Raw genomic sequence first — 15,259 nt, forward strand, 5'->3', positions numbered from 1 at the left:
TGCATTTATATAAAGTATTTTGATCATGATTTCCTCACTTTGCCTTTTCTTTTCTTTTTTTTTTTTCACATTGTCTTTTCTTGTCACCTCTCCCTGCTCCTCTTCCAATGAACCCCTTCTCTTCTCAAGTATTTTGTTCTCTATTTTGCTGTTTCTCTCTCTTTTTTTTTTCCTCTTTGTATAGAGTTGTATAACCCAATGTGTTTAATTAGGATTCTCTGCAAGGGCACAGAGAGGGGCCTATGTATTAGAACACATGCAACTTACCAGGGGCTTCGCCACTAAAGAAAGTGTCACCTGTTCCCATTGTCATCATTAACTGCCAATCACTCCTCGGGAAAGATGAATGCCTGATACCCTCCTCCGACATCCATGATGGGATGTCGTTGGGTCCTGTACTGTATGGGTTTTGCACAGGTTTTGACCCAAATGAAGTTTTTAGGAGCAGTGCTTTTTGATACAAGTTATATCTCTGAAAATCAAGAAGATTTAAACTGTTCCTTCTATGTATTATAATTCATGAAATTAAGTAGTCTCTATTCTGACCCTCGGCAAACCGTTGTTTCATTGGCTTTAAAGTTTTTACTATATTCAATGTTTATTACTTTCTGGCGTGTGTCAGTGTGTATGTATGTAGGTATGTCAGAGTATGTTGGTGCTACATACGAGTATCTGTCTAACTTTCCACAGGGTGGCTGTGGAATTGACCCCAGGCCAGCAGACTTTGCAAGCAAGCCCCTTCAGCTCCTGAGCCACCTGCGCAGCACTCCCCTCACTGGCTATTTTAATGAGCTCACATCAACCATTATTTTGAAAGCTTCATTGAGTCTGTCTGTCTTTTCTTTTCAGAAAAATGTGACGAGCCCCTTGTCTCCGGGCTTCTCCACACAGCTTTCAGCAGCTCTTCCTCCATGTCTGGCAGTTACTCTCCCGGCTATGCAAAGATCAACAAACGCGGAGGTAAGACATGTTTTTTCTACCAATAAGTACGCTGACTAAAAACACGTTACATTTATGACTATATGAATAAATGTTCATTCACACAGAGAAAACAGGCATGGGGACTCTACTAGAAAGCACTGCATCCCTTAACATTCTCAAGTAGCCACTCACACATAAAAACATGCAGAGCAACAGTTAGGCTGGAAATGAAACTTGCATAGAATAACCCTTTCTGTTTCCAATGAGAAACACAGTGGCATAGTTAGGAAAAACTAGAACAACCCAAGACCTAAATTCAGCATGAGAATCACCGAGACCTTGGCTGGCATCCAGGGCTCCAAAGCTTCCGGTGACCCTTACATCCCTCACTCTGCACCTCTTGCGCTTGACCTGCAAAACCAGCTCAAGGTGTACGTTAGCAGCCAAACCTGGGAAAACACTTCCCCAGCTGACTGGTTTTGCTTCAGCAGCCTTCTCAGTTCAGACTCTCTCCTTTCAGACAAATTTGTGTTTTTAAAAGTTTGATCTTTGGATGGATTGAGTCTTGCCTTCAGGGCACACCTGTGGTCAGAATGAAGAATGTGAGGTTTCTCTTTAATGGCACTAATCTTTTTAAAAGCACAGTTGCTTTCTCTGCACCAGCCTTTTCTGGTCATCTCCTTTTCCTAGTAAAACACTAATGTTTCAAAAGAATGGTTCTCCTCCAGTTTCTCTGCTTTTTCACCTCAAAGCTAAAGAAAGGCTATGAGTCTTCACTATGCCACAGTGTAACTGCTATGCTATCCTGAATTGTTTTACTGTCAAACAACTCATTAGTTTTAAACTAGGCCTGACTCAACTTCTTTGGACACAAGCAGATTATAGCCAGGTTCCTTGCCAGAATTTAATAATGAATGGCCTCCAGTGTAATTGCCCAAGGAATCCTGTTCCTCTCTGAAACCTCAGGAATTGGGTATTTGTTATCCTCAATTCTAGTAGCACTCTAGACTTCCATACTACCCCCTCCTCCCAAGAAAAGCTCTGCTCATAGCTCTCTAGGTTTTCTCAAGGTCATCATTGTGAACTCTTCCAAATCCCTTCTGCATTCAAAGTAGTATAAACCTATAGTCAGTCACCCATAGCAATGAACCGTCTCTTCAATAGTGATATTTTGGCACTGATTTTTTTAATTTCTTTTCTCATCCCTATGACCAAAAACCTGACCAAAAAATAAATTTAGTGGAGGAAGTGTTTATTTTCGATCAAAACTTAAATAATTCTGTCTATCGTGGAAAAGTTTAGACGTGAGAAATGCATGGTCTGTTGGGCCAAGAAAAAAAAAGGGGTGCAGGAATTTGAGTATTCAGCTCGTGCTCCCCTCCCTCTCTCTTCTCTCCTCTCTTCTTCCCTCCAGACTATGGGATAGTGTTTGAGATAGAGTTACCCACACTAAAGGGTGGTTTCCATCTTTTACATCTCTCTGCATATGTCATTGAAGCCATATTCAGGAGTGTTTCTCCTAGATAAGTTTAAATCCTGTAATGTTGAATGTGAAGATTACAATCATATCATATCCAAATAATGTTACACATACTTGTACATGTCTATGAAATCTGGCCGAAAATATAAAAGTGAAAATTATGACAGTATTCTTTTTTTTCTTTCTTTCTTTCTTTTTGATTTTCAAGTAGGATCATACTCTAGGTCAGGCTGACCTACAATCCACCTTGTAGTCTTGGGCTGGCCTTGAACTCATGGTGATCCTCCTACCTCTGCCTCCCAAGTGCTGGGATTAAAGTGTGTGCCACCATGCCTGGCAACAGTATTCTTATATGATAAAAAATGTAACTTTCCTAAAAGAACTATCACGATACTGACTAATTTACCATAGCCTTAATAGGAAATAGAGTCAAAATGATACTTTAGAAAGTATTGAGAAAGCATGTACCTGAAGATTATGACTGTGGGAGAATTGAGAACTATGTTGAGTTTTCTTGGTAGTTTATGAGTATATATGTATATATTCATATAAGTTGGAATGTGAATAGGTAGGTAGATGATAAGCAGTTGAATGATGGAATGCATTCACAAGAATAAATCATTTCATACTGGAAAATGTTTTTAAAAGTTTGTGTTCCTCTGGCTATGTTACATGTAATTTACGTCTTTAGCACAACCCTGTATTTTGTCTCATATTGGGACAAAATCACCCTGTTGGGGATAACATATTGTCTGCCCGATGGCCACAGGTTTACGCTTCACTGTGGGCCTTTTAAAAATCAAAAATCAACAGTTGTTCTGCTGGACGTCCCATTTCTGTTTTTTGGTTTTTTTTTTTTTTTTTTTTGGTTTTTCGAGGTAGGGTCTCACTCTGGCTCAGGCTGACCTGGAATTCACTATGTAGTCTCAGGGTGGCCTCGAACTCTCGGTGATCCTCCTACCTCTGCCTCCCGAGTGCTGGGATTAAAGGCGTGCGCCACCACGCCCGGCTCCCCATTTCTGTTTTTGACTCGATGTAACATGCTATGTGCAAGTAACGCCTGGCTGGGCCGCCCGTCATCATGCAGTGTCCGCCTAACTCTTCCCCCCTCCCCTCCCAGTGCCGCAGCTTCAAGTACACGGAGCAAACACGCATGTGCGCAATTAGATTTAACGTTTGCCTGACCTTCACAACGTGAACTGAGGGAGCCACATATAAAAGAGGAAGATTAGTGGTATTCCAGAAAAATCTTCTGAAATGAAATTTACTTATGGGTATTCCAATAAACAAAGGGTTTTTGTTTGTTTGCTTGTTTGTTTTGTTTTTGTTGTTTTTTTTTGGGGGGGAGGGTGGTTTTTCAAGGTAAGGTCTCACTCTAGCCCAGGCAGACCTGGAATTCACAATGTAATCTCAGGGTGGCCTCGAACTCATAGTGATCCTCCTATCTCTGCCTCTCAAGTGCTGGGATTAAAGATGTGAGCCACCTTTATACAAATGGCCTTGGGAGAAGAAGTTCACTGGATAAAATTCATGCTGACTAATTTGAGCTCTTTTTTTTTTTTTTTTTAGCACAGTTAGATTATATATTTCTGAAAGAAATCAAAGAAGCAAAAATTTCTCAAATAAGTAAGCAAAAATAAAAATTAAAAAGTAGATATATGCAAGAAAAGCCAGGCATAATAGACATTAGAGATACATTTTCTTATTTCATTAGTGGCCAGAGTTATCTTATATGTGCACTACATAAGCCTCTGAAACAGAAGCAGGAGCTACTAGCATAGAAAGGTACAAGATTGGCCTAGAGAGATGGCTTAGTGGTTAAGCACTTGCCTGTGAAGACTAAGGACCCTGGTTCAAGGCTCGATTCCCCAGGACCCACGTTGGCCAGATGCACAAGGGGGCACACGCGTCTGGAGTTCATTTGCAGTGGCTGGAGGCGCTGGTGCTACCATTTTCTCTCTCTCTACTTCTTTCTGTTTCTCTCTGCCTGTCGCTCTCAAGTAAATAAATAAAAATTAAAAAAAACAAAGATAAAATATTATAAGTTACTAATTGCACCAACACAGAAAGGAACAAGTTCATTGCAGCATGATGGTGACAGTGACTTAAGGTTTTACTATTTACACAGATGGGATTCTGCAAATATATTCCATGATCGCATGTTTATGAATACTTTATGAAAGGCAAAGTGTAAATCCAGGCATACATCCAGATGACAGGCTGCCACACATTCAACAAACTGAAATTAGATTTGGATTTCACAATCTGTACTCACCTAGCGCAACCCTGATATCAGGGACACACACGTGACCGAGCCAGGGTACAATGTAATCTTTAAATGGTGACTCCATGTGTAATTCAACCACAATCTTTGTAATCCACCTTTTAAGCATTTGTATTTATTTATTTTTGTCACAATCCCTTACTGTCATACCATGCATTCTGATTTATCTACTTATTCTTAACTCATTGAAGTTTTCCTAATCCTCTATCATTTGAATCAACATTAGTTGAATTTGTTACTCTTTCCAAGTTTCACATAGATACTAAGCCTTTGAATGTTTTGTGCAAAGCTTTGCCAACTTAGATTCGTAGAAATTATAGATTAAAAATGTTTTCTTATGTGTCCTAAAAATCACCTTGTTAGCTTATAACTATGTTCTCTAGGTTCTGCAGTGGCATAGGATGGAAGGAGTGATTCAGAGACTGGAACACATCTTTGGTTCCAGGCAAACACAACACACTTTATAGTTAGTCCTGGTGGATGGGGCAGCCTCATTGCATTATTCAGCTTAGTCCAAAGAAAAAACCTAAAATGATGTTTAGGACTTGTGGAAAGTTTGAGTTTTGCTTATATAGATAAACCTGTGAACTAAAGTCTTCCAAAAGTTCTGCATCTACAAGAACAAGTCTGGATGGACTGACAGAACTCCTGTGATCAGAGAGATATGGCACATTTCAGAATCAGAGACAAATTGTCCTGAGCTACCTTTGGCCCATCAATAGTCCTTTATTGCCCACCTCTCTGTATGATCTAACATATCCTGGTGACTATTGCTTGATCAAGTAAAAGCTACTGTAGAATGTATTAGCAGACCACCAGCTCCCATTAACCCCAAGGCTAAGCATGCCATCAGATAATACTTGATGCCTCAAACAGAGAATTCCCTGCTCCCACCCACCTTATGAGTGGGTTTGAACGGCATCTTGCCTTATGACTTTCTTTTGCTCAGTGACTATAAAGCCCTCACAACATTCTTAATACCTTAGAACATGAAGTTTGGGGCCACCTGAACCTGTGTCCCTAGGCCATGTTCATTCACATTTGGCTTGACAATCAACTACCTCATTCCCTTTGAACTGAGTCCTGGGTGTTTTACATTGAAAACTCCAACCATGGCATCTGTTCCCTAATGGATACAGTGAATATGAATACACATCTTTCCCCTCACCTGCCACTCAATCCTGGAGAGATGCTTCCTTGAAGAGTTTCTTTCTGTGTGCATCCCTCCATCTTTAGGCTGTGACATTTTCCTTTAAACAGGATGGAACTATGGTGGTGATTTCAAGTTAGCTTTTCCGCCCTTCGATGGGCAAGCAATGTCTTCACAGGCCACATCATCACTGCACACTTCCAGAAGGAGGGCGCATATGAGACATCTGGAAGATGAAGAGAATGAATCTCTTGATTGCCATTCTCGTCCTAAAGCTCAGGTGCAGCCCTTCCCTTCCCTTAAAGTCACCATGCCGGTTAATAATTGCCACCCACCCTTGACATTGTGCCTCCCTCAGTTCACTTCCTACTTACTTGAGCCTCCTCTCTGATCCACACATCTGCGGGTGTGCAGCTGAGGCACCACCCCTCAGGCCTCAGGGAGGCTTAGTGAACAGCTCCTTTTGAATCTGCCCCTTAGGGATTTCTTGTGCCAAGGGAGCATGGTTCCCAGTATTCTTCCCTCAAGTCTTCCTTACTTACATTAGGGGGGGAAAACATCTCTTTCCTCTACTGTCCCATCTTTCTGTTATTTTCACATTTAAATATTAAGAGTGTCACAATCAATTACACTGGTTCAGTCCTGATACATTCCTATGTTGAATGTAGGCAAACAAAATCTACCACATGATTCCCTGTTCTTAAGCTGTATTAGTAAATTCCGCCCCTATATCAAGACTCTGACACAGACGAAACTTTCACATTTGTGAGTTTCTGCGCCATTTGGTTGACTTCATGCCACTTGCTATTTGTTTCCTCTTCCATCTTCAGCCGCCCTCACCTACTGTATTTCTTAACCTGTTTATTTTCTACTCATTGAAAAACTCACTATTCCACAAGCGAGATCTCATTGATGGAGTAGCAACCAGGTCCATTTTACCTTTTATTTTTTATTTTTTCATTTTTTTGAGGTAGGACCTCACTCTAGCTCAGGCTGACTTGGAACTCACTATGAATTCTCAGGATGGCCTCGGACTCAAGGTGATCCTCCTACTTCTGCCTCACAGGTGCTGGGATTAATGGCATGCACCACCATACCTGGCTTATTTTACCTTTTGGAAACAAAGAATAGAATAATACAGAGGACTGATTTCCTAATGAAGCATTTCAAGGCATTTGGCATTCCCATTTTGGCTAGACGTACTTCTTTAAATTGCCGTTCTGTAAATACCTGCTGGTTTCTCCTGCTCTGAAGGCAAGCTGAGCAGTGGGAAGAGGTGTGTTTCTGTTCTGCATAGCTAACTTCCATCATTGCACTGACTGTGCATGAGCATGACATTCATCAGTTATGGAACTTTCCCGCCATTCAGTTTACCAATGTCTATGATAACTCTATTATTTGTCAGCCAAACAAGAATCTTTTACTGATGAAGTATAATATAATAATAATTGCAGGATAATGCTGGATATGGCTCCCTTATATTTTAAAAATTAATCATAATTGTCATGATAAAATGATCAGCAAAACTCTAGTTACTTTGAAAAGTCACTCTTTCCCACCAATTACTCCCAACTCCTAAAATTAGTACCATGGATTTTAGTTTTTAAATTGACTTAGTGACATATTCATGTTGTAAAAATGATGCCTCCTTGAAATGTTGTTGCAAGAATATATGCAGGTGCCAATATGTGTATGTATTTACCATCATCATTTAAAATCAACTATCATCATAATTGTATAGGATTTAATACAATATTAGTGGTTTTTATAATGTTTAAATAGTTGGATTCTGATTTAAATGTGACAAAATCTTCTTATAACTGTTCACTTTAAGCCTTTTTCAATTGAAATGACAGAGACTTTGTTCAGTGATATATATTATTTTAATTATATTAATAAATAGATTTAGATCTTTCTATCTAGAAGTGAATATTATTCATTTATTTTGTAATACTCAGGGAAAAGTGGTTATTTCTCTACCTTACTTTTATTTTCCTCACAGAAATTGAAGTTTTACGTTGTTTTGTTTTTCCATAGAGCACTGATTTCTAAGTTGCCGAAAGCTAATATATACTATAAATACTCCATATTTTATCAATACAGTCAGTGTGGACAAAAATGTATTGTATGAGTTATTTTGGAAAATCACAAAGCCCCTTCTTCCTGGAGCAGCTCAGAGCTCGAAGATACACTTTCACCATAGGTGCTCTTTTCTAATACAGAGCTAAATACTGTGCATACTGAGAAATTAACTGAGGATTGTTTAATATCTTTCAAAATTCAGTTGTGTCCCATGGAGTCACTATTGTGTCTCTTAAATAATGATTGGAAAACCCTCTGTTAATATGTGGTGTTACATGGTGTTCAGCAGAGTAAACTGGATTTAAATACAGGAAAAGCAGTTCTTAAACTCTGGATATTTGAGATGGAGACTCTTAGTCTATTTATTCTTAGGAAGCATCTCTTCATATTTTTGTGCCACATTATAGATATTTGACACAAAGAATGTTGTAACTTAGAAGATCAGAGATAAAACATGAGGGACTCTCATTTTCAAAAAAGAAATATGGAACATGAAGTTTCTAGCATGTTACTTACAAAATAAAATAAATAGCCATTCAGAATTATAGGGGTCTTATGAATATTAACTTGTGCAGTATAGTTTGTACATATTGTAGGATACAATTCTACTTGGTTCTGGCTGTATCAAGTTAAGAACGTACGTAGTGGGGTAACCCCATGCTCGGCCTAGCAGAGAAATGTACTTAAAGTCGTGTTTCCTTTGTGAAGGAAAGGAATGTCCTGGGTTTTGTTCACGTGGATCCAAATTTTTCATTTCCTCTGAGATGCTGACTTATTGCATGTCTATAATATAATGCTGAGTAGATTTCATGTAAGTATGATACCATGATTAAAGCCTTATACTGCGTGACCTTACTGGATCATTGTCCCTTGGTCTGGCAAGGGGAAACTACTGGCTATGATACCCATAAGCCCACCCCTTCTGTGATATTAGAACAAGGACCACAGGGTAGTCATACTGACTTGGTAACCCATGCCCTGTACACAAAGCACAGGAGAGCTTGGGCTTGATCAAGGTTTTTAGGTAACAGCACACCGTCAATGTTTATTTCTCTGCCTGCCTGGCTCTGCATTCCAGTTGCAGTGCTGTAGGCAATGAGAAGAAAGGCCAGGCCTGAACAAAGTATGTCTGCAAGGACACAGGAAGCTCGTAGGAGCTGGGCATTGAGGAGTACTTAAGAGAATCCACTCAGAGAAGGCTATGAAAAAAAGTCAACTTCATGGAAGAAGTGTACATTTCATACCCCCAAATTACAATTACTCTCTACCAAATGAGAGACTCCATTAATCAATAATCACTCTCAGATAATTAGAGAAAGTTTCATAATTTCTGGCCACTTGCCCTTTTTCTATATTTTATTTATCAAGAGAAGAAGGTAAATTACATCTAAGACAACTGGGGTGGATTCTGCTAATAATATCTCTATTAACTACCTACTTAGGTCATGCTTATTAGAACTAATAGACTCTTGTCTTAATACTCTTAGTAAATTAATGACTTTTTCCACACATTTCCTTTAGAAAGATTGAAAAGGAAGAAAAAGGCTGCCCTAATCCTTTACAACAAACATAAAATATTATGTTTCAACAGAATGCTGCTGTCAGTGAAACATGGCATGTAAGACAACCTATCCTAGTGTATTTTCCTCTCTAATATTAAAATATATACATGCAATGCAAAAAGCCTGATTACCAAGGTTTCCACCCAGAGGTCAGTTTTATTTCTGTTTTTCTTACTCCTTGCAAGGAGTCAGCGGTGCCTGATTTATCTTGCTTTGTATTGGCAGCCACTTCTGGATTTCATGTTTCTGGTTTTGTGTTCAAACTTGGTAGGCAATGTTATTTATTTAGACTGAGAGACCTTTTCCTGAATTATGAAGTTCCCTCCATATCTACAGCCAGGAAAACTGTCCCACATATAGGGGTGGTTATTTTATCTTCAAGACTTGTACCTCAGCAAATGCCTAATTAGATTCAAGTTGTGCTTCAGCCAAGGTATCATTAATACATATTCAGGCATATTTCATAAGTTTTCCCAGCCACCTATTGGCACATTCACATTTGAATGAATAATTCCTTGTTGTTTGTTTGTTACCTTTTCTGTGTACTTTCAACCCTTTAGTTAGACTATCAGAGAAGCCTTTTGGGATCTACTGTTAGGGTGACAAAATGTCTGGCTCACTCCTCTACCGTCCCTCCCTGAGAGTTCTAGAGAGGGAGGCTGAACCTCTTCCTGTTGGGATCCACAGGGATGGGACTGTCATAGCAACTGCCAGGTACTCTTTCCATTCACACTTTGATCAGGCCATGAGTTCTTATGTAGGATCAGGGTTCCCAGGAGGATAAATAAGCAAACAAGTGACCCAGGGGCAAGTGGCAACTAATTGTATCTTCAACACTTAAAGTATGGGGAAGATAGTGTGGTTGAAGTGAGAGCAAAAGTATTATCTTGTGGTTGTCTGACCTTGCTAGCTAGGACTTTGTTGCTGTCTACAATCATTTCCACAGTGATGAAGGATCGTCATTTCTAATCTGCCTACATCTCTTCTCTTTGAGGGAAGTTTCATTATCCTCCATGAGTACTCTGTCAGAACAGATGTACTTTTAAGCTTCCTGTCCTTCCTAAAAGAGGTCAAGTGTTACCTCTTTCAAAAGTTGTCACCAATGGTTAGACAAGAAACTTCTTGGTCATTTCAAGACACACCATATTTTGTGTTGTTTATTTTTATCTCAAGGTTTATTATACAGTATTGGATTATAAGCTTTTTCATCTTTCATGACGAGTGTTAGTGGGGAGCACTCCATTCCATGGGTTCCTACTCCTCCAACACTTAGTTTCTAAGGACTGGTATACACCTAGATACTCACATGAATGTTTGTATGCACACATTATCCTATCTGATCCTGACAAAAATACTTAAGAAGAAATTTAAAAGTGACAATTCAAATTTTTATCCTTTCAAAAAAAGTTTAAATTTTGCTTTTGCTTGAGGTAACAGACAATGAAAACATCTGACTTTAAAATCACAATGCTCTTCTCATGTTTCCCTGCCTGTATGGGAGTGTTTCTTAAGGAGAAGCTGGAATTGAGTTTGAGTCGGTTGTAGGGTGAAGCCAAATTTTCTCACTAGTGTCTTACAACAGAAAGAAACACTTCTCTTTAATTTTGAAAAGCAGGTGATGAGTAGGTTTCCAGGCCGAATGACCCAGTGATTTTTTATAAGCTCTTAACGTTATTGTAAATAACCAGAGAGACTAGAATAATTTTAAATTCTTATATGCTCTACTGTGTTCTTTCAAATCACATCCTTTCTCCTTGTTACACTGTACTTTTCGAAATTCCAAACCTCTTCAGTTTTATTGGTTCATTTGTGTGATATGACATTGGAGACAAAAAAAACTTAAATGTCTTTGAAATATACACATGTAAAAACAGCCAAGACTGGAGCAAAACAATGAGGCTAACATCCTGTCTCCCAGAAAAAAGAAATGAAACTGATATATAGTATCAGTATGCTGGAATATGACAGATGCAATATTTTTAAGACACTAACAGTCTTAATATTCAAAACACATGTGAAGAAAGAACAGTAAGTCAAGACAAAGTGAAAGAACATGAATTACAAGAATAAAACTTATACAGGAAACAGACAGTGCCTGAGGTCTTTGCCATGGACCATGAATTGGACCTAAGCTTTGTGTGGAGGAGAATAAGTTGACATCAGTAACATTATCCTGTGGTGTCATCATTATCAATCATCAGATACTTTCTTCTGTTCCATGTAAAGGATTCAGCATTAGTATGCTTTGTGTTCTGCTTTGATATTTCTGAGTGGAATAGTCACACTTTGTGGAAAACTAGACAGAGAATTATTCAATGTGTTCCCTTTATATCAAGTATTGGAAAGTAAAGCAGACATTTGCTTAACCACTATGATCAACGTTATTCTTTTTTTATCTGTTATGCACATTGTAGACTAAATTCATCATGGAAAATAATGACCGTTTTGTGGTATGCTGAGTGGAATTCAGAGTCCTTTGCTTGTTAAGGTTCAAGCTATGTCACCAACTCTGAAAACAAAACTTCTATAGACAATTTCAGAGAAGCCTACAATGCCTTGAGTTTTAAATTCAAACTGTGTATTTAAAATTATACAGTTTAAAAGAGAATCTGGAAGAAGCTAAATAATTATATTACAAATCACAACATAGTAGGCATGAGGAAGACCGAGGAGCTATGCCACGTTCCCCCAGCCTGATATCCTCCTCAGGCTTACATTTACGGGCCTTAGAGAGTAGCCATCCAGAAGGCTTTCCACTTTAAGAATGATAATTGCATATGTACAGTTGATGCAATTTCAGTGAAAATCCCACCTTCACTGAGTGATTCAGTCAGTGACTTTTATTTTTAGAGAGGGTCCTGGAGACAGCCTTTGGGACCCTCAGGCTTTAGTGTGCTGTGGCTTTTGAGTGATCAGGGTTGTGTGGACAGAACAGATAAGGAACCCAAACTGCTTCCTAAAAGTGCTGGGGAGGTAACGCACGGCAGACAAGGGAAGCCGCTGCAGAGAAGGAGGCGTATGTTTTGTTCTGGCTTCATTGTAGAGTATCACAAGCTCTCAACTGCTTTTATATAGTATATGGCATGCATTTGGATACGATCGGCTCTCCTTGGGAAGGTGTTAATACCATGGCAAGGATTCATGAAGGAGTGATGCAAGGAAAGATGTTTCCTTAGCTGCCTGAGACACATCCATCAGGTTCCAATGTGTCCACGATTTAAATTCAAATAGATCTTTCACTGAGACGAAAATACAAATTCTGTGATTGTGTGTCTGTGTATAATCTAGATTGAAAGATGCTTTGTTGTCAGTTCTCGGGGATCTCCATTTGTCATCTACTTTGTTTGGAGGGCTTAGCTGCTATAGGAAAATGTGAGATCAATTCCTTCAGAAGCTCCTGACTGTTACCTGTGCTTCTTTACACGTGAATGGGGAGAAACCCTGTTGCTGAGTGAAACAGAGCTGGATAAAATTGTGCAGTGGTTCAGGTTCCAGACACCTTAATTGGACATTCATTATTCATGAACACTTCTGTGATGTGACTGTGAGTTGTCAGGATGGGAGAGAATGTTGGTAATTTTTCCTGTTTTTTCCTTATTACTAGAATATTACGTATATGGGGAAATGAAGCATAGTTTAAGAAAAAAAAAAAAACAGACTGGAGAAATGACTCAGTGGTTAAGGTCCTTGATTATAAAGCATAAAGACCCAGGTTCAGTTCTCCAGTATCTATGTAAAGCCAAATACACAAGATGGTTTACATGTTGGGAGTTCAACTGCAGTTGCTGGAGGCCCAGGCACACCCATACTCACTCTCTCTCTCTCTCTCTCTCTCTCTCTCTTTCTCATAAAATTAATTAATTAAAAAATTAAGAAAAGCATCTTCCTAAAATATTAATTTTTCATTTTAGGTTAAATAACTTCATTAGTAAAACAATGCACACTATTTTATTTATTTATTTATTTATTTATTTATTTATTTGAGAGCGACAGACACAGAGAGAAAGACAGATAGAGGGAGAGAGAGAGGGAATGGGCGCGCCAGGGCTTCCAGCCTCTGCAAACGAACTCCAGACATGTGCGCCCCCTTGTGCATCTGGCTAACATGGGACCTGGGGAACCGAGCCTCGAACCGGGGTCCTTAGGCTTCACAGGCAAGCGCTTAACCACTAAGCCATCTCTCCAGCCCCTTTTTTTTTTTAAATTTTTTATTTATTTATTTGAGAGCGACAGACACAGAGAGAAAGACAGATAGAGGGAGAGAGAGAGAATGGGCAATGCACACTATTAATTTAAGGCTTTGACTACATCTCATCAAAGAAGTGATATGAACAAACAGACAAAGAGTAACTATTAAAATGGAACCAAGAAAGGAGATACCAACATTCTTTCCTTCAGTCAGTCATGGCCTTCTCATGAGAGTAAATGCTAATATACAAGGATAAAGATTAAGGCCTGAAAAGCCCATTGTATAAATCTATACAATCACAAGAACACTTGAAATGTCTCTGAGGCAATAGGGGAAGAAGAAACCCAGTCACTCAAAAAATACTCATAGTCCCTACAGGCTTGTTTCCATGCATGATCTGAGTATCGGAAAAATTGGTAAAGAGGGCTGTTAGAGACCTCTAGAAAGAATGATCATTATGAGTGAAACATTCTTCATCTGAAGAGCTTTTCCTCCAGTCCCAAATTTGTAGAGTATTCAAGAAGCAATTGAGTAATAATCTAAAGAGAGCAGATTCATACTTGAGGATATTATTTTAAGAAACATCAAAACGTTTATGATTTTGAGTTCACAAAATATTTAAGTCTATGTCAGTGCCATCCAATAAAATAAAAGGCCAAATTAGTAATTTTGAAATATCCAGTATCTGTATTTTTATAAAGTAAAAAATAAAACACACTGATGGAATTTTTAACATAATTTACTGAAAATTTGTCATATCAATATGTAAGTAGTACAAAAGTATCAATATTACATTATATATATATATATATATATATATATATATATATATATATATATATGTTTAACCTGGAATATATTCATTGTTTCTAGTGTAACTCAATTCAGAGAGTAAGTTTTCCATTGGAAATATTTTATCTATTTTTTTAATTTAGCAAACATTTATAGTTGAAAAGGAAATGAACACATGGTTCATTTCAAAATGATATTCCTCAATAACTTAGTTGGGTTTCAGTCTTTCAATGTAAATTTAAATGAAATAAATAAGGAGTTTCTCTGTGTCTCAGACACTAGTCTTTCTGGCCTCTTTTCATCACATGTGTGTGCAAGCGTTGCCTCTAGGAAGGTGCAGTGCATCACCACTGGTAATGCCAAAGCTCTCTGGTGGGGTGTTAGAGCCCAGAATAGATCCACTGTGGCAGGTAAGTCAGATAAGGCTAAATGCTAAACCATCTACTGGGGCAGCTTCACTGTGCCAGATAAAAGCAACAGTGGCAGATTCAGGAATGAGGTAGCAGTTACTGAACACTGGAAATATTTTCAGAAAAGGCAAATACTTGTGTTCACTGAATATGGGGCAGCAAGTACCAGCCCTGTCTTTGGGGGAGTTATTGGGAGGGGTTGGTGACCAGGTGCAGCCTTTGGCTTAGAGCATGATTCCAGTAGCACAATATATCTCAGGAAATATGCTTTGAAGCTCAATGATTCTCTAGTGTGTGGGCCGTGACTTCAGGGATTCGTATAAGGAGATGTGTTTCCTGTAGAAGAGAGTTCTTATTTTTTTTTTTCTTTTGTAGGAGGTGCCGATGTA

The 15,259-nt window shown here is 38.7% G+C and overlaps 1 protein-coding gene across 1 annotated transcript in view; it reads left to right on the forward strand.

The window, feature by feature from the left end:
- Nucleotides 1-15,259, forward strand: part of Cntnap2 (contactin associated protein 2) — a 1,990,154-nt gene that overhangs the window by 558,185 nt on the left and 1,416,710 nt on the right. Inside the window, exon 2 of the mRNA XM_004661135.3 lies at nucleotides 850-960. Within this exon, the coding sequence (XP_004661192.1) occupies nucleotides 850-960 (111 nt within the window). The remainder of the gene's footprint in view (nucleotides 1-849; nucleotides 961-15,259) is intronic.

The sequence above is a fragment of the Jaculus jaculus genome, chromosome 10, assembly GCF_020740685.1.
Source record: "Jaculus jaculus isolate mJacJac1 chromosome 10, mJacJac1.mat.Y.cur, whole genome shotgun sequence".
Taxonomy (NCBI): domain Eukaryota; kingdom Metazoa; phylum Chordata; class Mammalia; order Rodentia; family Dipodidae; genus Jaculus; species Jaculus jaculus.